Source organism: Canis lupus, chromosome 14 (assembly GCF_011100685.1).
Source record: "Canis lupus familiaris isolate Mischka breed German Shepherd chromosome 14, alternate assembly UU_Cfam_GSD_1.0, whole genome shotgun sequence".
NCBI lineage: Eukaryota > Metazoa > Chordata > Mammalia > Carnivora > Canidae > Canis > Canis lupus.
In genome coordinates, this window is record NC_049235.1 from 31229400 (window position 1) to 31255850 (window position 26451).

At 36.5% G+C, this 26451-nt stretch overlaps 1 protein-coding gene across 3 annotated transcripts in view; it reads left to right on the forward strand.

Moving 5' to 3' along the window:
* Positions 1–26451, forward strand: part of BZW2 (basic leucine zipper and W2 domains 2) — a 63094-nt gene that overhangs the window by 27533 nt on the left and 9110 nt on the right. For all 3 annotated transcript variants that reach the window (XM_038557011.1, XM_038557009.1, XM_038557010.1), the window contains 7 exons: positions 4614–4790; positions 9488–9591; positions 11570–11635; positions 14980–15115; positions 18385–18494; positions 23183–23353; positions 25688–25834. In XM_038557011.1, coding sequence (XP_038412939.1) covers positions 4614–4790; positions 9488–9591; positions 11570–11635; positions 14980–15115; positions 18385–18494; positions 23183–23353; positions 25688–25834 — 911 coding nt within the window. The remainder of the gene's footprint in view (positions 1–4613; positions 4791–9487; positions 9592–11569; positions 11636–14979; positions 15116–18384; positions 18495–23182; positions 23354–25687; positions 25835–26451) is intronic.

Genomic DNA, 26451 nt, shown 5'->3' on the forward strand with positions numbered 1-26451 from the left:
CATCCCGGGAATGGCCTCAGTTGGTTTTGAAAGCCAGTTACGGGACACTAAACAACTTGTGGCATTTTGGCTTCTCCTGTTCTCATCAACAGAAAGAAAACTTTTTCTGTCAAGGGGGAAGGAGAATTATCTTTTGGCTGGACCCCAAGTGTTAGGGGGTAGTGTCCCATGCTTGCCAGTGAGTTCCTTCTGTGCAGTCACCATTTCCTCCTCTGGCTTCTCGTCATCTGTTCCTCTGGAGTTCCCATTCTTTTCCTCCCCTTCTACAAAACAAGCCCTTAATTATATTTTTTTTCCACCGTCAACATTTGCATGTTCTTGGCTGCATAATGTTTTGCTTAGGGCATCAAAAGGACTTTTATCTCTTGTTCATGAAAAATAATGTTCAAGTTACATCTGTCTTTATGGCATCTTACACAGTGTGACTCTGGTACTGGGAATGCCATTCTTCTCTGGCTTCTCTGATGCTGTGGTGTTTAACCCCTTACAACTCACCCTTTCTACTTGACCGGTCTAAGGAGTCAGTCTGTACAGACCAGACAGGCACTGTCTGGTTTTCAAGGAGTTTTGAAATGTATCAGAGTCACCTGGTTTAAATGCTCAAACCATCCTGCAAAGCATGTTACAGCAACAGCAGATCGTCTCCCCAGAGGAATGCCTTCCACTCTTTATATGCTTTTTAAAATTTTTACATTCATGTGACCATGTAACATTCTTACATGGTTATTTCCTGACTTTGCTGTGGGGGGGGGAGGGTATTATATCTGCACTTGATACTATGGAAGATAAGGATTTAGCTCTCTACACAGCCCTACCCACCTGCAGATGTCTCTTTGTTTCTCTTTACTATGGGTTGGTTTTAGTCAGACCACTGTTTCAGGTTTGTATTACTGTGACTTTGTGCATGCTAGTCACAGTTCAGCTATTCCTTGATTATTCCTCTTTTTCTGAACTTCATTTTGTCTTTGGAGTTAACATTTCCTAATTTATCCTTTTTTGTCAGTCGTCATTGGCCGTATCTTAACACTCAGTACTGACATTTCCCTTCATTGCGTAAAAATCTTTGAATACAAAAACTTTAGGAATTCTCATCATATATCATTATACTATCAGAGGGAAATACCCTCCCGGGCGGTTTGCCTTCCAGGTCAGCAGTACAGCTGGCAGTATGAAATGTTGGAAATGTCTTTTTACCACTCTCCAGGAGAGTCCTGTTGCCTGGCTCATATTTTTTTTCTCTTTTTCCTGGGATCTCATGACTTAGTAAGATCATGAGATCATGAATGATTCTCATTTTGGTGGAGTGTCTGCTTCAATAGCTTTTTAGAAAGGAGTGTATGAGAAACATCATTTTCAAGGCCATGAATGTCTCAAAATCCATTTATTCTGCCTTTACATTTGGTTGATAGTTTGACTGAATCTCAGACTTAAGAGTTTGGAAATCATTTTCCCATAGAAATTTGAAGAAATTTCTTCTGGTTTCTGGTATTTCTATTGAGCAATTTAATGTCATTCTGTTTTTTGATAGTTTGTATTTGCTTTGGGGTTTTGCCCCTTAAACTTCCAATAGCTGCTTTGTTCCCAGCATTGAGATTACATGATAAGATAGGAGTCTTATCGAGTGTCCTCTTTGAATCTTTGTGCTGGGTGTCCTACAGCTGTTTACTGAGAAACTCATGTCCTTCAACTGTTTAAACCTTCTTGGAATTTTTAAATCATTTCTTTCCTTTAAAAAAAAAAATTCTCAGAGTTCCTGATTGGTTCAGTTGGCAGAGCATGCGACTCTTGATCTTGGGGGCTGTGAGTTCAAACCCCACGTTGGGTGTAGAGATTACTAAAAAAAAAAAAAAAAAAAAAAGAAATCTTAAAAATAATGTCATTATTATTTGAACATTTGACTGGTCTGCCCTTTTTCTTATCTTTTTTGCTCCTATTTAATAGGTCTTTTTTTCTTGACTTTTATTCTAGTTTCTAAAAAATATTCTCAGCTTTCTCTTTCAGCTCTTGTATTTAGTTTTTAACTTTTTCTATTATACTTTCCATTTCCCAGAACTTCTTTATTCATGAAAGGATTCTTCGTTTTTTGACATTTTATTCTTCCTTTCCTCTTCCTCCTCCTCCTTAACAGTTGCAGTGTCCACTTATCTCTCTAAAGGTATTTATGATAGGATTTTTGTGAAGTTTCTGGTTCATCATTTGCCCCTCCTTTCCACATCTAAAATCATTTTCTGAAAGGGGAGTGAAAGTGAAGTCCTTTGAATTGAATCCTACCTTTACCTTTAATTTAGTAATTTTTTTTCTGCCTCTTCTGACCTCTGATTTGTCATGTTCACTTGTTTTCAACAGTATGTGATCCTTGCTTTGTTTAGGATCTGGCTCCAGGAGCCCCTGATTGGTTCAGTTGGTAGTGCATGGGACTCTTAATCTCAGGGTCAAGAGATAGAACCCCACATTGGGCACAAGAATTAATGAAAATATAAATAAAAAATAAGATCTGACTCCAAATTAACCTTCCACAAGAAGTCTTTGAGTCTGCTGAGGGTAGGAAGCTCCATGTATCTATATCCCTAAATCCTCTGAAGCCTTTTCTGGGATTCTACAAATTCAGAATTATTTTCATTATAATAGTGAGATACCTTTTGCCTCTTTCACATATTCACTCATGGTTTATGGTGGTTTCCCAAAGGCTACATGATGTGTGATATCACAACAGATTGCACTCCGTGGATATGGGAATCCATCTGTCTGCTATTAAGCCAAGCATTAAAGAGATTAAACAAAGCCTGTCTTCACACTATTTTAATTTGATAAATATTTCAAAATTTTCTGTTTTAATTTCTATAGAGTAAGTATCCATAAAAATAACCTCCTTACAGAAAAAAGCTCTTTGGAATCCTCAGTATTTTTTTAACGGTGGCAAGGGGTCATGAGACCAAAAAGATTGAGAACATCTGCTCTGAAGCAATATATATATATATATATATATATAGCTCATGGTATATATTAAATATTTAAGTGTCCTGGAATAACTTATCTTATAAAAAGAAATAAGTGTTCATTACATGTGGAGAAAAGGAAATCTTCATGAAATGTTGATGAGAGTGTAGAGTGGCATAGCTAGTATGGAAAACAGAATTAAAGTTCCTCAAAAAAATTTAAAGGGGCTCCTGGGTGGCTGAGTTGGTTAAGTGCCCAACTCTTGATTTCAGCTCAGGTCATGATCTCAGGGTCCTGGGATCCAGCCCCGCATTGGACTCTGCTCTGCAGAGAATCTGCTAGAGGATTTTCTCTTCCTCTTTCTTCCCCTTCCCTCCCCTCTCATGTACACACACAGTCTCTCTCTCATAATAAATAAATCTTTAAAAAAATAAAATAAAATAAAATAGAACTACCATATAATCCAGTAATTCCACTCCTGGGTATTTATCTGAAGAAAATGAAAACAGTAATTTTGAAAAGATATAGTCACCCCCATGTTCATTGCAGCATTATTTACAGTAGCCAAGGTATGGAAACAGCCATACCTTCTATCCATCAATGGTTGAATTGATAAAGAAAATACGATATATATATATTTATAATAGAATATTATTGAGCCATAAAGATAAGGAAGTCTTGGGACAACCTGAACAGTCCTTGAGGGCATTATGATAAATGAAATAAGTCAGAGACAAATACCATATAATCTTACTTATGTGTGGAATCTTTCAAAACAAAAAACCTAAACTCATAGAACTGACAGGTGGTTGCCAGAGGCAGGGAGTGAGGGGCAGGCAAAATGGGTGAAGGTAGTCAAAAGGAACAAATTTCCAGTTGTGAAATAAATAAGTTCCAGGGATGTGATGTACAGCATGATGACTAAAGTTAATGATACTGTATGGTACAATAGAAAGTTGTTGAGAGGGAAGATCTTAAAAGTGCTCATCACAAGAAAAAATAATTCTAACTATGTATGGTGGTGGATGTTAACTAGACTTACTGTGGTAATCATTTTGCAGAATAGACAAATACTGAATCATGCTGCACATCTGAAACTGATATGTTGATTATAATTGATATACTGATAATTGAAACTAATGTATGTCCGTAATAATAATAATAATAACAAATAATAAAATAAAAAAGAGATGTCCCTCTTTATTTCCTCTCTCCTAATCTTTATTTTGTTCATTTGTTTATTCTCTTTTATTCTGAGGCACTTCTTCCTGAGTCATTTTCTTCTAAATGAAACAAAATTTTAAGTTTTGATCGTTACACCTTATTTTTTCTCAGATAGTTAGGGTTAATAGATTACATTGGCCAATCCTATGTATGAAAGAAATGATCAATTATCAATTTTATTGTATGTTAGAGTTAATATACTCTTCTGGAAAAAAAATATACTCTTCTGGTCCTTTTAAATAGAAAAATAAATTATTTGATCAAATAAATATTTAATCAAGGGGTTTCAAAACCTGTAAATCTAGCAGAAAAGCTTAGTTGTCTTCCAAGTTTTAAATAATCAAACTGTCAAATATAATATCAAACTATCCAATGAACAAAGCAAATGTATGGTTGCATTTGGGAATAGGATTGTAAATAAAAAGAATAATTTTGTAACTTCTTTATTTTAGATGAAAAAGAGAAATTCGAACCCACAGTCTTCAGGGATACACTTGTCCAGGGGCTTAATGAAGCTGGTGATGACCTTGAAGCTGTAGCCAAGTTTCTGGATTCCACAGGCTCAAGATTAGATTATCGTCGCTATGCAGACACACTCTTCGATATCCTGGTGGCTGGCAGTATGCTTGGTAAGCCGGGCGTTATAGATTCTTCTTGTAGTACTTTAAATTCCATTGAAATGTTTCCTTACAAGATAGAATCTTTATAAATTTACATTAGTGAGAGTTAATAAAAAATAGAAATGGGAGTCTCTACAATTTTTACCTAATTTACAGTTTGGGGTGATAGTAGTTTGTCTGTAGAAACAGTTATTGGTTAAGAAAGGCATAGAAATGACTATTTTTGTTGATGTCACAACACGGCCACTTTGTTGTATAGTGAAAGGCCAGGTTCCCATGCATCTCTAATTCTTAAATGATCTGGAGCAGATATAGGAAGAGTAATTGCTGTAGTAAAGTATAACTTGGTGTATGTCTGCTAGTTCCTTCCAATATATTTATTTAACCCCCGAATGCCTAGTACCTTTTTTTTGAAGCCATCCTTTTTTCTTGTAGTGAAATGTAACTGTGTCAACAAATTTACAAGTAATCCTCTGTTTTTCATTAAATGCCATTTAATCCATAAATAATAAAATATTGGAAATATGGTTTAAATCTGGTTTTTAAAAAATGTACAGTTGCGAATATATAATTAAAAGGAATAAAGATAAAAGTTTAAAAAATTATTAGAGATGGATTAAAAGCAAAATAATCTTATAAAGCAGAGGCATTAGAGAAGAAGGCTTTAGAATACTATTTGAGTGACCTGGTATGTTGACCTAAATGTTGATTAGATATCATAATGACCCATTCGTCTCATATTTATTCCTTAGAACTTAGTTTTTATAAGTAGTTTCTGTGGTAATCATAAATCACGAGAAGTGGTCAAATCTGCTAGGCCAGTGATTTTTCAACTGCCTAGAGGATATTTGCAAATGCGTAGAAATGTTTTGGTTGCTGAAAAGACTTGATGGTGGAAGTAGGTATGCCACTTACTTTCCCATGCAAGGGATATTCAATATAATGAAAAATTGCCCTGTCCTATGCGATATCAGCACCTTTCACTGAGAAACACTGTTTAAGCCAGCCTACTTTAGGACAAGATATATACTTTCATCCATTTTGAAGTAGAGCCATACCTTAACTCTTCCCTCTGAAAAATCTCTCCATTTTGGTACATGCCTCCACTACTCCCAGGTCCCCTTTTGATCTGTATAGCTGGTTTTCACTACATACCACGTTAGTTTTGTTGCTGTGATTCATAGTAAAGATCTCACCTTTCCACTGGATAATTCAAGTCCAAGTATAAGATCTATATGTAATGTGTTCAAATCCCATGACCCAGAGATAACAGTTGTTAATATCTTGATTAATTCCCTTCTTGAAATCTCTTTACCTATGCTAATTTTTGAGAATGGGATGGTATTATAGAAGTGATACTCTGCATGGCTGTTTTTTGTTTATTCAACAATATATTATTGCCTTTCATGTCCATGCGTGTTACTTTAGATGATTCCAAGAAGAACCAAAACCATACTAATTTTGAAACATATTTAATTTGTTCCTAGTTGTCTTTATTGTAAACAACAATATAATCAGTATCTGTATACACGTAGCTTTATATTTTCTTATTATATCTTTATATATTTAGCAAGGATTAATGAATTGAAGGATATCTCTGTCTTTGTCTACCTATCTGAGAGAGAAGACCAGCCCTCAAAAGCAATATTCTAAATAACATTTTATCAAAAATCGTGTTCCTACAATTTACCTATACCTTTAGCAATATTAGGTACTCTCAAGCTTGTCAGTTTTAAAATTTTTGCCAATTAAGTAAGTGATATTTTCATTCAAAAATTTTAAATCAATGGTGAAGCTGAACATTTTCTGATGAGATGGTTCGCTTTGTATTTCATTAATTATGATATACTTTGGTTGATGTACTGGTAAATTCTCTACAAGAATGGTCTTCTGCAGCCCCGGTGGCTCAGCGGTTTAGCGCCACCTTCAGCCCAGGGCGTGATCCTGGAGACCTTGGATCGAGTCCCATGTCCAGCTCCCTGCATGGAGTCTGCTTCTCCCTCTGCCTGTGTCTCTGCCCCTCTCTCTCTCTCTCTCTGTGTCTCTCGTGAATAAATAAATAAAATCTTTAAAAAAATAATAAAAAATGCTTTAAAAAAATAATGGTCTTTGGCAAGTTTTGATTTGCCAAAGTCACTCATGACTATTAGTCAATCCTGTAGACCATTTTCAGTTCTTAGTGCTGACCTTCTGTCGTGCTGGAAAAGTTTACTTTTTTCCCTTACATGACCTGTATACTTCACATTGATAATCTCAAAGCTTCATTAACCATCTGTATAATGATGGTCAGCAAATTGATAACTGTGGCCTCAATTTTGCTTCTTCACTCTACATGCATATATCCAAGAAGGTAGGGTAAACTATGTGGTAAGACTTAAAAGCACAGCAGGTCCAACCCCTGGACACCTACCAGGTTGAGGCCTATGATGTAATGGAGAAAGCCAGCCAGGAATAGTCTTTTTATATAAACACTTTGTTTACTTATTGAGTATGGGAATTGTCCTCACACCTACACAAAAAATTTACCTTCGTGCATTGTTCTTAAAACAATAGTCCTCATGGTTTTTCAGTTGTATTCTTTGAAGAGTAGATACAAGAAATATTTTTTCTTTCACTTCTATTTTGAGAAAAACAGCAGGCCCACCAAAATTTTAGAAAAAGCAAATAATATTTGGTTCTAGCATCAGAGTGAAAAACTTAATGCAAGCTATAGCAGTATTATTAATGTGTAACATGTTTTGTAAAATAATGCAGTTTTTAAAACTTGTCTTTTACGGGACCTGGATGGCTCAGTTGGTAAGCATCTGCCTTCTGCTCAGGTCATGATCCTAGGGTCGTGGGATTGAGCCCCACATCAGGTACTCTGCTCGGTGGGGAGCCTGCTTCTCCTTCTCCCCCTGCCTACCACTCCCCCTGCTTGTGCTCTCTCTGTCAAATAGATAAGTAGATAAAATCTTTTTAAAATTTTTTTTAGAAAGCAAAACTTCCTCTTAAGGAAAAAGACTAGTTTCAAAATCAGACTTTTCAGTTATGTAACTTCTGTCAGACAGGAGTCATTAGCCCAGAGTTTTTAGATTATCATCTTAATAAAATTTTGTTCCAGGTGGTTGTATTCATTACATAGGGCTAATTAAATCATGCATAAATTAATTGCATGAAAATAGATTTCTGAACAAGCTGACTTTTCTAAAAAGTAATTTGCTTATAAAACTGTATGCAAGGGCAGCCTGGGTGCAGGATCAAGTCTCACATCGGGCTCCCTGCATGGAGCCCGCTTCTCCCTCTGCCTGTGTCTCTGCCTCTGTGTGTGTGTGTGTGTGTGTGTGTGTGTCATGAATAAATAAATAAAATCTTTAAAAAAATAAAAATTAAAAAAAAAACTGTATGCAGGAGTATGAAAAAGGTTGGCTAGGTATAGCACTTCTCATCCAAAGATCTAAAATCACAAGTTAAATCAAGGCAGTTATATAAATAAATAAAAGAAGTAGCTGATATATATTCTTCAAATATTTGTTGAGTGTATAAAAGGCATTAGTCTAACTTGGCTTATTCAAACTTCCTGCCCTAATTACAATGTAGAATCAGAAAACAAGGAGCACCTGGGTGGCTTAGTTGGTTGGGCAGCTGCCTTCGGCTGGGGGCATGGTCCCGGAGTCCAGGGATTGAGCCTGGTGTAGGGCTCCCTGCTCATGGGGAACCTGCTTCTCTTTCTCCTTCCCTCTACTGTTCCCCCTGCTTCTGCTCTCTCGTTTTGTCAAATAAAAATCTTTTTTTAAAAAAAATCAGAAAATGAAAATATCTAGCGTTGACTCTGTTCTAATCAACCAGTGTTTGTAATGGCCATCATTGAAATTTACAGGAGAAGCCTTTGAATGTGCAAAGTTGAGTCATAGAAAAAGACATTATTTTGTTCTAGTCTGCTTATTCCATGACATTGTGTAGGCAATAAGGAAGAAAGATGAGAGAGAATAAAATATACCCTTTCCTAGCCAGCATAGCTACCCAGTGATCAAATACAAATAACAAGGAGTCAAAGTGTATACTGTTCAACCCTGTGTGGATAACTGCCTTGTTAAAGAAGGGAACCGTTCCAAGTCTATTCAAGTAGGAAGTCATAAGGTCTGCTACAAGAGCCAAGTCTGGCCAACCTCGCTGTTGGTGACCTGGAGTCCAGCAAAATGTTATCAAGCCTGAAAAAGTGAACCATATCCTGATGTCAGACACATCAGGAACTACATTGAAAATAACTGAGTCCGGACTTCTAGTGATAGTATCCTGGTAGAATAATAATCTCACACACTATGGCAGTAGTAGAAAATGGAAACCAGTTTACATTGTATTAGAAACATACACAAATATGTAACAACATATGCATCTACACAGACACCCCATCCTATGAATTTTTCTGTGCTTCTAGATTTGTACATCTACTTTTATTGTGTTTTTTTTTTTTTTTTTTTTTTTTTTTATGATAGTCACAGAGGGGTGGGGGGGCAGAGACATAGGCAGAGGGAGAAGCAGGCTCCATGCACCGGGAGCCCGACGTGGGATTCGATCCCGGGTCTCCAGGATTGCGCCCTGGGCCAAAGGCAGGCGCTAAACCGCTGCGCCACCCAGGGATCCCTACTTTTATTATTCTTGGTATGCAGGATGCATATGCTCCTGTCATTTCACAGTTGTCATAGTAATCACCTTTCCCTTTTCAGCCCCCGGAGGAACACGCATAGATGATGGTGACAAGACCAAGATGACCAACCACTGTGTGTTTTCAGCAAATGAAGATCATGAAACCATCCGAAATTATGCTCAGGTAGAGTCCATCATTGAGAGATTGTTGTATAAGAAGGGACACATTTGAGCAGGAATTAGGGAAACATTAGGTTCAGAAATTCTATAGGCTACTTTTTAAATAGGAATGTTAGCTCTTAAACATATGAAAAGATAACTGCATTCATAATAAGGCAGTGGGCATTATAACTTCGCAAAGGTAGACTTGTTTTCTTACCTCTCACGTATACAGACAGAGAATTAGATGCTTGCATAAATTCTCATGGGATTATAAATTGGCACAACCTTTAGGGAGAGCAATTTGGTGTACTATCTTTTAAAACTAAAATCACACACTGTCTTTGACCCAGCAGTTCCATTTCTAGGACTGCATCCTACAGATATGTTTGCATGTGTGTAGAATGACACAGACAGTGGGAGTAATCAGTGATGCTTGTACTAGCATCATGGGGTGGAAACAGCATGGAAGTCTTACCAGTAGAGTACTCGTTAAAACTTTCTAATTCATATTAATAGATTATTATGTAGCTATTAAAAAGAAAGAGAAGGAAGGTATTTGTGATATATAGAGAGTCTGTAAAGGATTCATATCCATATTAAACTAAAGAATTGCAAGTCAGTAAGAAAAGGATAAGCATCCTTATTAGGAAAAGATGTATGGGCATTTCAGAGGAGAAGAAACACAGGTCTCCCCCAAAACAGATGAAGACATGTTCAAACTTATTAGTAATTAGTGAAACTTCAAATAAAATCATGCACTATCTTTTTTGCATTTGTTACATTGGTAGAAAAATAATAATAATAATAATAATAATAATGTCAGGAAGTGGTGGGATTATAAAATCGAACAGCCTGATAAATGTGATCTTGTAAAGCTGAACATACATGCATCGAACACAGCCAATCTAGGATTGGTGTGTTCCTGTTCTGTACTGACTCTTTAACAGTCATTGTTACTCTCAGTGCCAATCCAATCCGATTTGTTGGATTTTAATGCCATTTGTTTTTCTTTATTGCATATTAGTTTCCTGCCTGGGTCATTGTCCTTTCTTCATAAAGGGCAACACCGCACTGCCATTTTTACTCTTGGACTCCATCTTGATCACATTAAGGAATAAATATACTGTTTTAGATGGGAGTATATTATATGGATGTAAGAGAAAGGAATTAGAATCAGAAATCATTTTCAGTTAGAAAAATATTATATTGATAAAATCTCTATTTAAATAAGAACATTATATTATTTTCTTCAAGCTACCATAACAAAATACTGGAGGGCTTAAACAGTAGAATTTTATTATTTCCAGTTCAAAAGGCTGGGGAGGCATGATCAAGGTGCCACCCAATTTAGTTCCTGGTACAGTCTCTCTTGTTCTTACAAGGCCATCAGCCCTATGAGATTAGGGCCCCACCCTTATGGTCTCATTTAACTACCTCCTAACGTCCCTACTTACAAATACAGTCACATTGGAGGCTAGGGCTTCAACATGTTTATTTAGTAGGAACACAAACATTCAGTCCGTAGCAAACGTCATTCCACTTTAAAAAATAGCCCAGAAATCCACTGACACAGTTGCAAACCCTGCATGAGTGTTCTCAAGACTGTGGGGGCCAGTAATCTTTTATAACTATTAAGTTATACCAATTTTCACTTATCTGCCAAAAAACATGTTTGTGTCAGCCAAGAGTCAAATTTCTCTGAGGTCTGCTCTCCTCTCCATCATATCCTTGATTTATATGATTCTGTCTGCAACCCCATTCATTTCAGTTGTTTTCAATCTCTGCATCCCACAGTTTTAACATTATTGTATTTTCATCAAAGTCATGTTTGATTTCTTACCTATTTTACTCTTGACTGAATTTCTTTTATTCTACACGGTTGAATTTAACTACAATTTTTCTTATTATTAGAGGTCCATGTTGTGGTTATTGTGAGTTTCTATACCTATTGCCTTTTTAAATTATTTACCTAATATTAAATGGTTCTCTTTTATGTTTAGGTCTTCAATAAACTCATCAGGAGATACAAGTATTTGGAAAAAGCATTTGAGGATGAAATGAAAAAGGTAAAATTCAAATGTAATGCCTTATCTGCTTAAAGTAACTAAATGGAGGGGTTGGAAATTTTGCATCTACAGCAACAGTGCAGAAGTACCAGGGACATAGTAAAGTTTTTAATAAACGTTGAATGAATGAGTATGACAGATCACTAGCTAATAACTATAGGAAAAAATACATGATTAACTTAGACTTTGTTCATTCATGTTTACTGTCAGATAGCATGCTTTGCTCCAAGAAATGATTTTATAGCATCTGATCCCTGACCTATATGGGCTTAAAATAAAAACTGGAGATTCCAAATATGCGAGAAAAATGATTATATCAAGGGAAGAGTCTAGATACGGTGATTTAATCAGTTACAGCGTATGAGAGAATATATGGACAGCTAATACCCAGAAAAATTCTTTTAATTTCCAAAAGTACAGTTTAGCAAAGGGATAAAAGCATGTCTTTGGAGATAATATATGAGTGGCAATCTCACTGAGGTTTCTCAACTGTAAAATAGCTGCAATAAGATGACATACCTCATGGTTGCTGTAAGAAATGAGATAACACATAAGGTAGTTTAATAGAGTAAGTAGCCTCTAGTACATATGGAAATAAATAGTACCTCATTAAGGAAGAGCTCTGTTCAGTAATTGCAACATGTTCCCTCTTCCAATTTCTAAATCTTGTGTATTTATATCTAGCACTCACTACATTAACCTGTTACAGATGTGCATGTTGCTTTCTCATTGTTTCCAGTTTTAGATAACTGCAGAATTATAAACCAAGAGAATAAAGGAACCATAACATCTATTTTGCTACTTACTTACTTCCCCCTATTCAAAGTGGATCCATACCAAAAAAAAAAAAAAAAAAAAGTGGATCCATACATGATGGAAGATTTTGACAGTAAAATCTTTCTTCAAACAATGAAGGGTAGCCACTTGAATTGATTAAGGAGAATATCCATGATAAATTCTACAGGGTGCAGAGCAACCTTTTGGTAGCTTAACCTCAGCAAATCACTCAGTTTCTATGTGCCTCAGTTTACTTTTCTGTGAAATGAGGATCCAGGCTTTTATAAGTAGTAACACACAAAGTACTCAGAAAAGTAGCTGGTACCCTTGGCAAGTTTTAGCTGTTACAAACGTATAATTCAGTAGAAACACTACATTTTTATATATATAATTATTTATAATATATTAGACCTATATAAGTGCATTTAAAAATCTGGAAGGATACCTATCAAACAATTAATAATGTTAATTCTAAGGAAGCCGGACTAGAGAGATCACATTTCTATATTATTCTGAGGTGATAGATTTTATTCTTACTTGCATGTATTAAAGCTTGCTTGCTTGCTTTATTAAATAGGAAAAAACTTAAATGGAAAAAAAAAAAAAAGTCCATTACATTGCTAGGTGCCTAGAAAAATAACAATGCTTGATTAAATTTAAAAAATGGGGGACGCCTGAGTGGCTCAGCGGTTGAGTGCCTGCTTTTGGCTCAGGGAGTGATCCCGGATTCTTGGGTTTGAGTCCCACATCAGGCTCCTTGCATGGAGCCTGCTTCTCCCTCTGCCTGTGTCTGCCTCTCTCTCTCTTTCATGAATAAGTAAATAAAAATCTTTTTAAAAAAATAAATAAAAGAATGGAAATAATGGAGGGAAATGATGTAAAGCATTTAAATAAGCACTTTACTACTTTTGTCTAATGTATTACCTGTCATGTTTTTACTTCTATTAGCTCATTGGCATCTTGAAAGCTTTCTTAGTTATTTCATTCATATAATGAATATACTTTCAAAAATGATTCATTTTTCATGGTATATCCATTTTTTAAGGAACATTCTGGAATACACACAGCATCTGATTTTAACATTGATTAATATAATTGATCGATGTGAATATTACTTTTATAAAAGATCTAACTTTTGTACTATTTTGTTAAAATGAGTATTTTTAATGAGTGCGAGTGTATTGATGTGCTTAAAAAGTACTGTTTAAAAGTTTATTTTGGAAACTATCTTTCATTATCCACTTGAACCTTAATCATCTTTACAATCAGAGGAAAAGACCAGATTAATGTGAGGTGTGTATGATTTTGTCAGCCTTTTTACTCTGCCTCATTCCTGGTGCTCCCTGGAGCTGTATCCATTGATGCTCTCATTCCCTCATTGTTTTCTTACAAACTTTGAAGGTGACTTTTTTTTTCAATTCTTTGCAACTTTAATAGGCATAACCTGGGAGTGAAATGGACAAGTTTGATTCCAGTTCTGCCACTTACTCATAATATAAACATTTAGAATCACATAACTTCTCTGTAATGTAATAATCCTATAACTGTCAGGGATGGTAAATTAATATTGCTCTACGTGCTGCACAGAGTTAATGGAATTTCATTGGTACAAAGTAATGAAAAAGTCAGCAATGCCCCAGTTGTGATGTTGAGCCCTGGGGATCTTGGTAACATGCCCAAGGACTATGATAGTCATGGAATAGAGTCAAAGCACTAGGTGGGGAAAGAGGGGGACGTTGCACATGACTGAATATACTCTTAGAATTAAAAATGGGAAGTGAGGTATAATCACTTTTGCTTAGGTTTTCCATTAGCCGTTCTGGGGTTGCTACTTTTTCAATTACCCCTCCAAAACTGTTCTTTCTAACACATCAGAGGTCTTTTCTCCATTAAGAACTTGTGTCAGATCCTCCGTTACCTCATCACCAGGGCTGGTAAAACTGCATGATCCGAGAAATACCAAGTTTGAGTCTTGTTATTTTTACAAGAGCATCAAGAACTTAAGAAACCCCTTTCTCACTCAACATTCTTGCTTTGAAGAACATTATATGCTCTGAATTCAGAAAAGTCTGTGATGATGTCAGAGCTTATTGACTTTTTCCTGTTTTTTGTTCATTGTGCCTTAACAAACCGAAATAAAATGGGTAGATCTAGTGGGGGCACAGGATACCCACAAAAATGAAAAATGTGAAGGACAGTAATATACGTCAGTAAATGCTGTGCTCATTATGTAAAATGTACCATCTGTCCTCTACAAAGTCAAATGTAAATTTTTTATGTAGCCTATTTACACTGTTCAAATGTCTCTTTTTGTTTCCGTGAATGGTATCTATAGCTATGTGTAAGTAAGTAAACTTGGAAGAAAGGAACCATGCCTGAGAAAATCACTTTCCTTAGCCTCCAGTTTACGAGTGAGCATATGTGTGTGTTTCTAATGAATAATAACTATGCTCTGCATATGACCAGCTAGCTGTTTGCCATCTAGCCATGCCGTGCACATTCCATTTGTTATTTTCCTACTTTAGTCCTTGGCTTTATAGACATAATTTCTTTTGTTTGACCCACAGCTTCTCCTCTTCCTTAAAGCCTTTTCCGAAACAGAGCAGACAAAGTTGGCAATGCTGTCGGGGATCCTGCTGGGCAATGGCACCCTTCCTGCCACCATCCTCACCAGTCTGTTCACCGACAGCTTAGTCAAAGAAGGTAATTACTCTCGTGCTTTCTTACCTGGCAGATATAAAAAGTAATGCCACGGATGGTTAGAAAAATACCAGTACCTCTTCTTATTGTGTTCTGCTACCCAGCCATCCTTCATGTAAGAGAATTTCTGTTTATCTTTAAACAATAAGAATTGTATGTGCTTATTGTAGGGAACTGGAAGACAGAAGATGCCCACTCCTACAAAGACAAATAAAAACTAATAATAACCTGAAATTTGGGCTGTAGGACTTTAATGTCTAGGTCAGATAACCCTGAAGTTGATGTAGTCTAAGCCACTTCTCTCCATTTAGTTGCTACCGGCATATTTTGCTGGGAAAATGCTTCATTGTGCTTTGTGGGAATTTAACCTTTTTGACCTTAGGCACAAAATACCAGCATGTAGCACCCACCTCTAGTATAATGAAAAAAAGGCCCCTTCATGTTCCCAAATGCTCACTCCTCCCCACGCCCCACCAGGATGTTATTTCCCTGGTTAGGACCATTCTTCTAAACCATTACTTCCCAAAACCTTGTGCTCAGATGTTCATTTTATCACATTTTAAGATATTCATTATCTCAGTTTTAGAAAGAACGTCCAGATGGTTGCCTCAAAGTCTTGCTTTAATTTTAAGGCATTAAGAGTTTGATAAGCATATATACAATCACTTGGTTATAGAATAAAACAAAAGTGGGCTCTTAGAGGAGGATAATGATATTCGAGTTATAATGCAACACAAAACAAAGAGTTATTTTTTTCTTAAAAATAAAAGAGCTTTTGTGAAAACATCTGCTTCTTAGAACGTAGTTTTTCTCCTACAAATTTGAAGTCCCAGCCTCGTTCATGCTTACAGTGAAATGGATTCTAGTTTCCTTGTAGCTGAAAGAAGATTAGTAAATTTAGAATCAAGTGATCTTATTTAGAGATTTTCTATAGTTTTTGACTTAACATAGCTTAGATTTGTGACAGTTCAGATTCTGTGATTATTAGTGTGTTGTTAATATGACATTTTAAAGTGTTTTCCTAAAGAGAATTTGTGATACTTCACATCTTATTTATGTTGTGAGCCATTTTACACTTAAATAAAACAAGGTAAAATGTAAACAGTAAATGCCAATTATATTAGATTATCCTAGGCTTCATAAAAAAATACTTTTCTTTCTAGTTGTAGTAAAATTCTAAGTGATACCTACAACTTCCTTTGAAATGTATCAAAAATTATTAGCCTGATGGACAGTGATGGAGCAAATAAAATTCTAACAGGTATAAAATTTAGGTAGTGGGTATATGAGTGTTTATAGTCAATTTATTCAGTTTTTCTTTATATTTGAAAATTTTTATATTGAAATTTAAGAAAGAGGGGGGAAAGAAAAATACATTTGCTACGGAATGACAGTGTTTGTGTCATATAATTTTTTCTGACACTCCACCATCTTTAGAAGCTAAAGGCTTAAACTTTCCCTTCTTCGATAGGAGTATATTGATAAATTACACCTTTTTCCCAACTGCACACAATAGCTAAGGAGAAAGGATTATTCCACTCAGAAGAATCTTGAGTATAGAGAAATTTCCCAGATTTTCCAATAGGAACCACTGTTAATGCAAAGTGATAGGTTTAAGCCAAGATTTACATTCCTGGTTTAAAACATTATTTTTAATGAAATACAGATTATACTGCATCTTAATTTTTGATTTAATGACATAAATATATACTAAATTTTACATTGACTTGGTGAACTGAGAGTATTAAAAATTCATGTCAACAAATATAAAATTCCCTAGTATATAGCACCTGTTCTATTGTCCTAGCCATAGTTTTCAATTTTTTTTCTTTTTTGACTAGTTCCTCTGCTTATTCAAGTGAAGAAAACTGGATAAAGTTGGCGTTTGCCTAATTTATATATCAATTGGATGCTTTTACATGCAACTAACTTCGAATACAAGACTCAAATTGCTATATAAGAACATTTGTTGACATATAAGAACATTTTGTATGTAACAAAAAGTATAGAAGTCGCCTCGACTTCAGGGTGAACAATAATGTCATCCAGGTCTCAGATATTTTCTCCCATTATTTCTCACTACCATTTAATAGCATCATTCCAAGTATGATTTCCCTTGTCATTGTAAGATGTCTGCTGGCACATGCTTTCTTGTTCAGATTCAGTGAAAGAGTAATTCTCAACATAGGATAATTAATTCATCTTGCTTTCACCTAATTGGCTGTCATAGGCCACATGTTTTGTTTTGGCTCAGTAGCAGTTGCCAGGGAGATGCCCTGGGCAGATTAGCTACCCATGAGGTCTCTAATCATTGCAGAAGGAGGTGGTACCAGGACTTAGACTAGAAGTCACCTGGCCTAAGCAAAGTTAGAATACTGTTAGGAAAAGAAAAGGGGAATAGAGCTGCTTAGACCAATAATAGTGAAGCTTCAATTGAGAAAAATCAATTTAATATTTCAACTACATTTTAACTCTTAAGTAAATGTAACATTAACTTGGAAATTTGAAGTGTTCACAGGAGAACTGTCTACTCGTTATCTAATTACTTATATTTGGAAATAAATCTTAATGTTAGTATGGATATGTAATCGAGTGGTTTTCTGATTACTGTGGCTCTTTTAGTCATCTCTTTAAAAATATCCCGAAAAAAGTTCAATTTGAAACAGCCTCAATGCTTTTATAGTTTAGCTCATGAGTATTTCAAATGCTTTTTATAAAAAGTAAAATTGTAAAGTAAATAATGTACTGTCTTGCATAGCTGTATTTATAGCCATCACCAACAATGGTTTTTGACTGGTATTATTTATCAGCAAAATAGTTGACATGTTGCCATTTCATTTTTTTGTTTGCTATACCTCAGGATTACTATTACACACATAAAATATTGGTGAGCCACATAGTGAAATGGAGGCAAAAGCACTAGAAAGTACTGGGTTTTTAATCTGTTTGAAACCAAGGTAAAAATAAATAAATAAATTTACAATTATACCAGGTTGGAATTAGGGAGTCCCACTTTGAAAACTATTTTAACTTTTTCCCTCTTATAAAAAATACTCTCTTGAGTAATGAAAATAGAACTGTGCCTAATGAAGAGAACTGCACCTAGAGAGCTATGCTTTACTCAACCAATTCAAGTATTTGAGCAGTTTACTCATTTCAGGAAACCTAGGGCCGGGTGGCCTTGTCCATCATCACAAGTGGTTTTGCTTATGAAAGGAATGAAACTCTCACTTTTTTTCTTTTTCTTTTTCTTTTTTTTTTTTTTTAAACAGGTATTGCAGCCTCATTTGCTGTCAAGCTTTTTAAAGCATGGATGGCAGAAAAAGATGCCAACTCTGTTACCTCTTCTTTGAGAAAAGCCAACTTAGACAAGAGGCTGCTTGTAAGTGTTGTCTAGACAAGGGATTGTATGCTTGATGTGTCAGTTGTGGGTTTGTCAATCCATGACTGAAATGCTTGGGTCTTTGTTAAATTGGAGCGTGGTTCCTTTTATTTCTGTATATTTGGCAGATCAAAACTAATTCCAACTTAATCTTTATAAATAAATGGTATGATAAAATTAAGGAGTCCAATTTTAAGTTGTAATATTATAAAGTCCCATCAGTCCCACCTAATTAAACATTTATGTGTTAGGTTAGAGATGGATGACACTGATCTCACATGATTGTTAATTTAACAAAATAACAGTTTAAACAGGATTCCTTGTTTATACCAAGATACCTTGGAAATACTTGGGTATTTGCAATAAACTGCAAATAAGTTTATTGTGGTTGATTCTAAGTTTCTGTGATCACAATTACTTGATTATATTTTTATTTCTCTTTGTATTTAAAAAAGAATCAAGAGAAAAATTTTGTTCTTATATTTCTATCTGCTCACTATAATTTCTTTCTGCTAGAAGCAACAGATGTGCAAATGACAGAAATTTCTCCAAGTGACATTGCTTTTGAAATCTAGGACAAAGTCTAAAATTGAAAGACACCTTTATCATCTTCTCTTCACCTGGTCTTTCCTGTTTTTCACTTCTGAAGTGTTCCAGTGCGCAAGGGTATCTGCCTGTCTGTAGGGTAATTCTAAAAGTGGGCTCTTCCCCTCAGAAAACCCAAGGATAATTTTAACTATAAATGCTTTCACTGTCCTTTTTTTTTTTTTTTTTTTTTTTTTTAAGATTTTATTTATTGTTCATGAGAGACACACAGAGAGGCAAAAACATAGAGGGAGAAGCAGGCTCCCAGCAGGACCCCGGGATCACGACTGGAGTTGAAGGCAGGCACTCAACCACTGAACCACCTGGGTCCCCCAATGCTTTTATTTTCAATCACTTAAAATTTCTTATCTCTTAAAGCTTCCCTTAAAATAGCCCTTTTGGGTCTTTAAAGTCTTAATATGATTAAGAAGAAAATTTTAAAGATACAGAATCTAGCTAATTTCTGGAGCTAATAATAAGTTGTGTGTGTGTGTGTGTTTTAAAGGTATTATTTATTTATTAATTCATGAGAGACACAGAGAGAGGCAGAGGGAGAAAGAAGCAGGCTCCTGACAGGGACTCTATCCTAGAACTCTGGGATCACGCCCTAAGCCAAAGGCAGATTGCTGAGCCACCCAGGTGTCCCTAATAATAAGTTTTATTCAGCCTATATTTGAGTGCCTGTTCTGTGCCAGGCATGGTCCTAGAAGCTGAGGAGCCAGGAGAGAACAGGATAGAAAAGTTCCTTGCCTTTAAGAACCTACTTTCTCAAGGACTTCAAGTAGATCCTATAAACAGAAGGAGAAAACATAAGTGATAGGTGTCAAAGCTGAATGGAAGTTCATGGGAAGACAATATATTCTTGTTCCTAGGTCTGTGGATAGGCTATATCTGGGCCACGTCCCACTGTGATCCATATACCTTTTCATTCTGAGACCTAGCCTGCAGCTGCACCTCCCAGGTGGGCCATTCTGTCCTCATGGCAAAGGACCAGGAGCACAGGAGATAGAAGTGAATCACTCCAGTGTAGTAAAAGCTCAGCTCTTACTGGCCGAAAGAAGTCCTCGTGAAGCCTAGAAGTGGGGTGTGTGGGAAAGTTCATTCTGTCGTAACCTACTGTTCCACCTCTGCACACAGACACAGCAAGGAGGGGCTTTCTTAATACTTATTTAAAGGAGAGAGGGCAAATGATTGGGAACAAATATACAGTCTATTATAACTTGCCACAAAAGACTCAGTTATTTCTTAAGCCATGATTCCTTAAAGATGCCAATAGGCAGAGCTTGGTTAACTTTATTAAGTCACTTAATTTTTTTTAATGTCCTTTCCTTTTTGAAAAGTATATTATTTAACTGTTCCTATGAGGTTTCCATGTCAGCATATGTTTTGGATATGAAAAGCACAGGTAGACATTTCTACAAGAATCACTGTAAGCTTGACAAGAACAGAGTATTTCTCTGTGGACCGTGCCGCTTGCTATTTGCTAACTCAGTAAATGAAGGGGAAACTAGAGGGTCAGTTTCACCATCAAAGAGGAAATTTTTTGTTTCCTTAACACAACAAAATTCTCTCTGACTGTACTAGTACATTTTAGGAAAAAAAGCATATCTCAAAGTTCAATAGTTACCCACTTCTGTAATATGGAAGCACAAAAAAAAAATTATAGCAACTCTGAAAAGAGGGGATGGAAGGCAACAGACTAAATCAACCATTAAAATATGTAGTTCAGGAGCACGTGGGTAGCTAAGTGGTTGAGCGACTGCTCAGGTTGTGAATCCTGGGGTCCTGGGATCAAGTCCTACATCAGGATCCCTGCACGGAGCGTGCTTCTCCCTCTCCCTATGTCTCTGCCTCTCTCTGTGTGTCTCTCATGAATAAATAAACTCTTTAAAAAAGAATGTAGTTCAATAAGAAATTAAAAGTGCTATGAGGAAAAAATGAGCTAGGGAAGCTCTAAGGAGTGTCAGAGTAGGATGCGATTTTCAGTGGTAAGAGAAGGTCTCTGACAAGGTAACATTTGTGTAGACTTGAAGGAGGTAAGGAGTGAGCAATCTAGGTATCTCTAGGAAGAGTTCTCCAGGCAAAGGAACAGAATACAAAGGTTTTGGGGCATAGCATGTTGGGGGCAGTAAGGGGGAGAGTGGTTGGTAAGAGTGAAAGATCAGCTCAGAGATGTAGCAGGTCGATAACATCTAGTAACTTTGGTTTTTATTCTGATGGAAAACTTTTGGGAAATTCTCAGCAGGATTGTGTATAATTGTGTTTAGGGTCTAAACGGGATCACTCTGGCTTTGCTTTTGGGAATAGACGCAGAAGCGGGGAGACTTTAATCTGATGGACATTTGTACCTAGATAGGGTTTTTCTAACAAATACAAACCATATTCCAAGCCAATAAATGTCGTGATAGGATTTAGACCAACTTTACTTCGGTTTAATCTGAATAATAATCTTCAGTGTATTATGTGTCATTTATAAGGGCTATGGATATAGTTCATAAATAAGCCACCAGTAATATGTTTGATGATATATTGCTCTGAACATAATTTGCAGTCCCATTCTTACTAAATTGAATATTGAATACTTGTGTGGAGTAACAGAATAATTGGGTGTCCTCAGCTGTGACCTTAAATATAGCTGGCCACATAATTTCAGTCAAGCTCCTTAGCCTTGTTGAGACTTCAGTCATCCTCTATAAAAATTTTTACTTTACATAATTATGAGGAATATGCCCATCACATTTTGATTCATAGAAGAAGCTCAGATTAGTTCCCAGCATCTCAGATTTGGAAGACCTCTTGAATGACAGAACAAATGTGCCAGAATTTCAGTCTGATATGAAATGTTTGCTTTAACATGAATATGTGTTTGTTTGTTTGTTTGTTTATTTTAAAGATTTTATTTATTTATTCATGAGAGACAGAGAGAGAGGCAGAGACACAAGCAGAGGGAGAAGCAGGCTCCCTGTGGGGAACCTGATGTGGGACTTGATCCCCGGTCTTCAGGATCACACCCTGGGCTGAAGGCAGGCGCTAAACCACTGAGCCACCGGGGCTGCTCTGAATATGTGTTTAATAGCTGCTCCCATCAACTCTTCTGACATTTTGAAACTCGGAACTCAACAAGACAAGTTTGGGGATGATGATATAGAGAATATTGAAATTTGAGTCATGTCATAGAAGGCTTTGGCTCTGTCCCTCTACCTGGTGGCAAACCTGTTACAGATTTTTCCACCGAGATTTTTACTGGAGCAATATAGCCCGTTGACCATACATATGCAAATCTAACCACCATGAATGTTTGGATCTATTTTTTTAGACTGCAGCAGTCTGAAAAATGTGAGAGTTTTAAAAACTGTCTTAATATCTTAGTTGGGTGTTAAAGTCACACAGGATTAGAACATGACTAAGTGTTACTGAGACTCTGCCAAGCTGTGTAAGGTAAAATGGAAATGAGGTAAAAATATGCAAGCAGCCATGGTATACTGCTCTCTTTAAAAATTTCCAACAGAATTATGTAATGAACTGAAGAGTTGATAGGGTTGGTTTAGATTAGATCTTGCTGTGACTTAATTTAGAGCCACCATCATTAATAGACAAAAATTTTCTTTCGCTCCAAGCTAGTATTAGAATAATAGCAGCATTTTCTCAGAATGTGAATAGAGGTTCTTGAGATAATAGTCAATGTTGTTTTTCTAATGTTATCTCAAGACATCTCAGCAGTATTAAAACTGGCTTTTGCCTTTTGACTCCTAAGTTATATTATTTGCATTTAATTTAGCAAGTTTACTTCTGTATTCATACATGCTACACTTTGATTAAAGTGAAAGAGATAGTAAATATTGGTTCACAATGAGTGAAGCCAGTTTATATAAGTTGGTTAGCATTTTTTTCTCTTTTTCTATAAAACTGCCTAATTTTAGAAGGTGCTTAGTGAATGCTCAAGAAATATACCCAAGATTTGTTCTTTTGACAATCATCCTTTGTTCTGGTCTTCCAAATATGAGATGGCCTGAGTGCTATTTTAATATGAAAATGTTGTCCTTTATGCTTACTGAAATATGAATAGTTTTTTGTTTAATAGTCTTTGTCCTTTTGTCTTTCAGGAACTCTTTCCAGTTAATAGGCAGAGCGTGGATCATTTTGCTAAATACTTCACTGACGCAGGCCTAAAGGAGCTTTCCGACTTCCTCCGAGTCCAGCAGTCCCTGGGCACCAGGAAGGAGCTGCAGAAGGAGCTCCAGGAGCGTCTTTCTCAGGAATGCCCAATCAAGGAGGTAGGAAACCATCGGCTTGTATCACTGCAAAACACATGAATGGGAGCAGTAACATCATGTGGCACAGACTTGACCTTCCTGAAGGAGACTTCCTTTTTTACTTCTGTGAATTTTATGTATTTGTTTATACCATTTAAACTAGCATAATTGCAAAGTTTTGATTCAGAATCCTCTAGCATGTTCCAGAAATTGATGGTCATTTCCACGCAAGTGATTTATTTTATCAGGCTACTGTGATTAGCCGAATAGTTCATCTGTTAAATAGAGTTGCCATATACACCATTACATATACACCATATACATATGGTGTAAGGTAATATACATATACACCATTATATATACACCATATATACACCATTATATACACCATATACACCATTATAGAGTGGGTTTTCCATTTTATCGCAGATATTATAATATGGCTAAGTATATGGTTAGTATTTGAAATCAACACTGGGGGATCCCTGGGTGGCGCAGTGGTTTGGCGCCTGCCTTTGGCCCAGGGCGCGATCCTGGAGACCCGGGATCGAATCCCACATCGGGCTCCCGGTGCATGGAGCCTGCTTCTCCCTCTGCCTGTGTCTCTGCCTCTCTCTCTCTCTCTCTCTCTCTCTCTCTGTGACTATCATAAATAAATTTTTAAAAAATTTTTTAAAAAATTGAAATCAACACTGGGTATTTCAGGGATCACTGGGTATGAATATGTAGGGGGTTTTTTTATTTTAAGACAAAAAATTTTGATGGTTTTTTAATTTATATCTTGGGAAAAGAGCAGTTGGGCCAGTGGCTTATTTGATCATACTCGCAATAGCTGTGTATCCCTGTAAATGTAAATACTACCTTTTTTTATAATGGTAGTTTGTATAACTGTGACTATATATTTTTAATTTTTAAAAAATTTACCATCTGGGACACCTGGGTGGCTCAACGGTTGAGCCTGTACCTTTGACTCAGGGCATGATCCCGAGATCGAGTCCCTGCATGGAGCCTGCTTCTCCCTTTGCCTGTGTCTCTGCCTCTCTGTGTGTGTGTCTCTCGTGAATAAATAAATAAAATCTTAAAAAAAAAAAAAAAAAAAACTCCCATCTGCAGAAAACCTCCTATCTGAACTTTAACAGTTTTTACATGATAATCCAAAATTAAATCAAGTCCTTTCCTTTTGCCATTCACTTCCAAGTCCCAAATGCTTAGCGCTCTGTGCTCTAAGCCCCACCCGGTACCTTATGTGGCTGGAGAATTCTGGACCAATGCTATCCAGCAGATGGAGGTGTTGTGACAAAAATATTTCTAAGTCTCACGGCATTAAGGTCAGTAATGTATTCAGGAACATTTCTCCAAGTAAGAACTTGAACATGACTTTTCGATGGAGGAAAAAAAAGCAAAACCAACATCATAACACTGATGCTTCTGGATGCAAGGATGTCACCTATCTTGGCAGCTTCCTCCAGCCAGCTCAGGCACTGGGACCTCCCAGTCCCCTCTCTTCTCTAAGGCCACTTAACCCATTTATGACACCAGCCAGGAGGAAAGAAAACTATGATATTCACTGATAAGTGGGGACCAGGCCCGAGAGTTGTGCTATTCACAAAGCAGTAGTATACTTGATAGAGATTATGGTGTTTCATCACTGTCTTTATGATTATATTTCAAAAGGGAAAAGACTTTTCTAAACAAGTTTGATTAAGCTAGGCAGACCTTTTATTCCAGGCCATCTGATTGGAGGATAAATTTGCATATTTAAACATGATTCTAAGGGAGAAAATAACCTGTCTGTTGTTGTTGGATTAATATGTATCATATTAAAAAAATTGCCTCTGCACTTTACAGTTTATTCACATGGGGAATCAGGGTCATCAGAAATAATCATTAAGGAATAAATTATAGTGAATGGACTTGCACAAACCCAAGACATCATTCATCAACGGGTTTAAAGTTGAGAGTTGAGGATCGGAGGAAAAGAGTCCCGGCTCCATCCCCTTGTTTGAAACCCCATGAGAGAATCAAATTGGCCCACGTAATCTGCTCTGCCGGACCCAAGGGGGGTTGCTGCATGTAAAAGAATTAACTCCTAAGGAACAAAGATTCCCTCTTATTTCTTACTACCCAGCAACTCCTGGCCAGAGCTGAGCCTATTAATTTTTGGACTAAAAATAAATCTGCTTCGAGAACACATCATTGTGTTTTTCCTCCCTCTTGTCCTCTGAGAATATGTCCCAGGAAAAGAGGGACTGAGCAGAATATTTATCCACCCAAAACCTTTTACTGACCAGGCACAGTGAGAGGGAGCCTCCTATCTGCCTGTTCCTCTTTGACCCCTTCCTCCCTGAAATGTAGGTGGTGCTCTACGTCAAAGAAGAAATGAAGAGGAATGATCTTCCAGAGACAGCAGTGATTGGACTTCTGTGGACCTGTATAATGAATGCTGTTGAATGGAACAAGAAGGAAGAACTGGTTGCGGAGCAGGCCCTTAAGCACCTGAAGGTACAGACTCAAGAGGGCACAGTCGTGGCTGTAGACCTATGGCAGCTGTCAACTCTACATTTGACACATGGGTTCTAACTGCACTTCACCCAGGTTTAGGCCAAAGATAGATGTCCATTTTTTTTCTTTGATTCTGTTGTTGTTGTGGGTTTATTTTGTTTTGTTTTGATTTCAAATTTGCCATTATCTAAAATGTCTCAGAGGTAAGGGCCTATGAAATATCAAAGAGTAAATTCTTACTAAACACAATGTCGGGGGCACCTTGGTGGCTCCATTAGTTAAGCGTCTGCCTTTGGCTCAGGTCATGACCCCAGAGTCTTGGGATCAAGCTCCGTGTCGGGCTTCCTGTTTAGTGGGGAGTTTCCTTCTTCCTCTCCCTCTGCCCCTCCTCCTGCTTATGCTCTCTTGATCTCAAATAAATAAATAAATAACCTTAAAAAAATAATGTCAGAAATGTCAGAAAATTCACAGAATAATCATATTCAGTATTTAAAGAAAAATATGGCCTATTGTTTTGTTTTTGTTTTTGTTTTTTTTCTTTCTACATGACAAAAATTCTTGGTAATTTTAAGTAGACTACTGATTGGCATTAGAATTTGAGAAGTGTCTGATTGGTC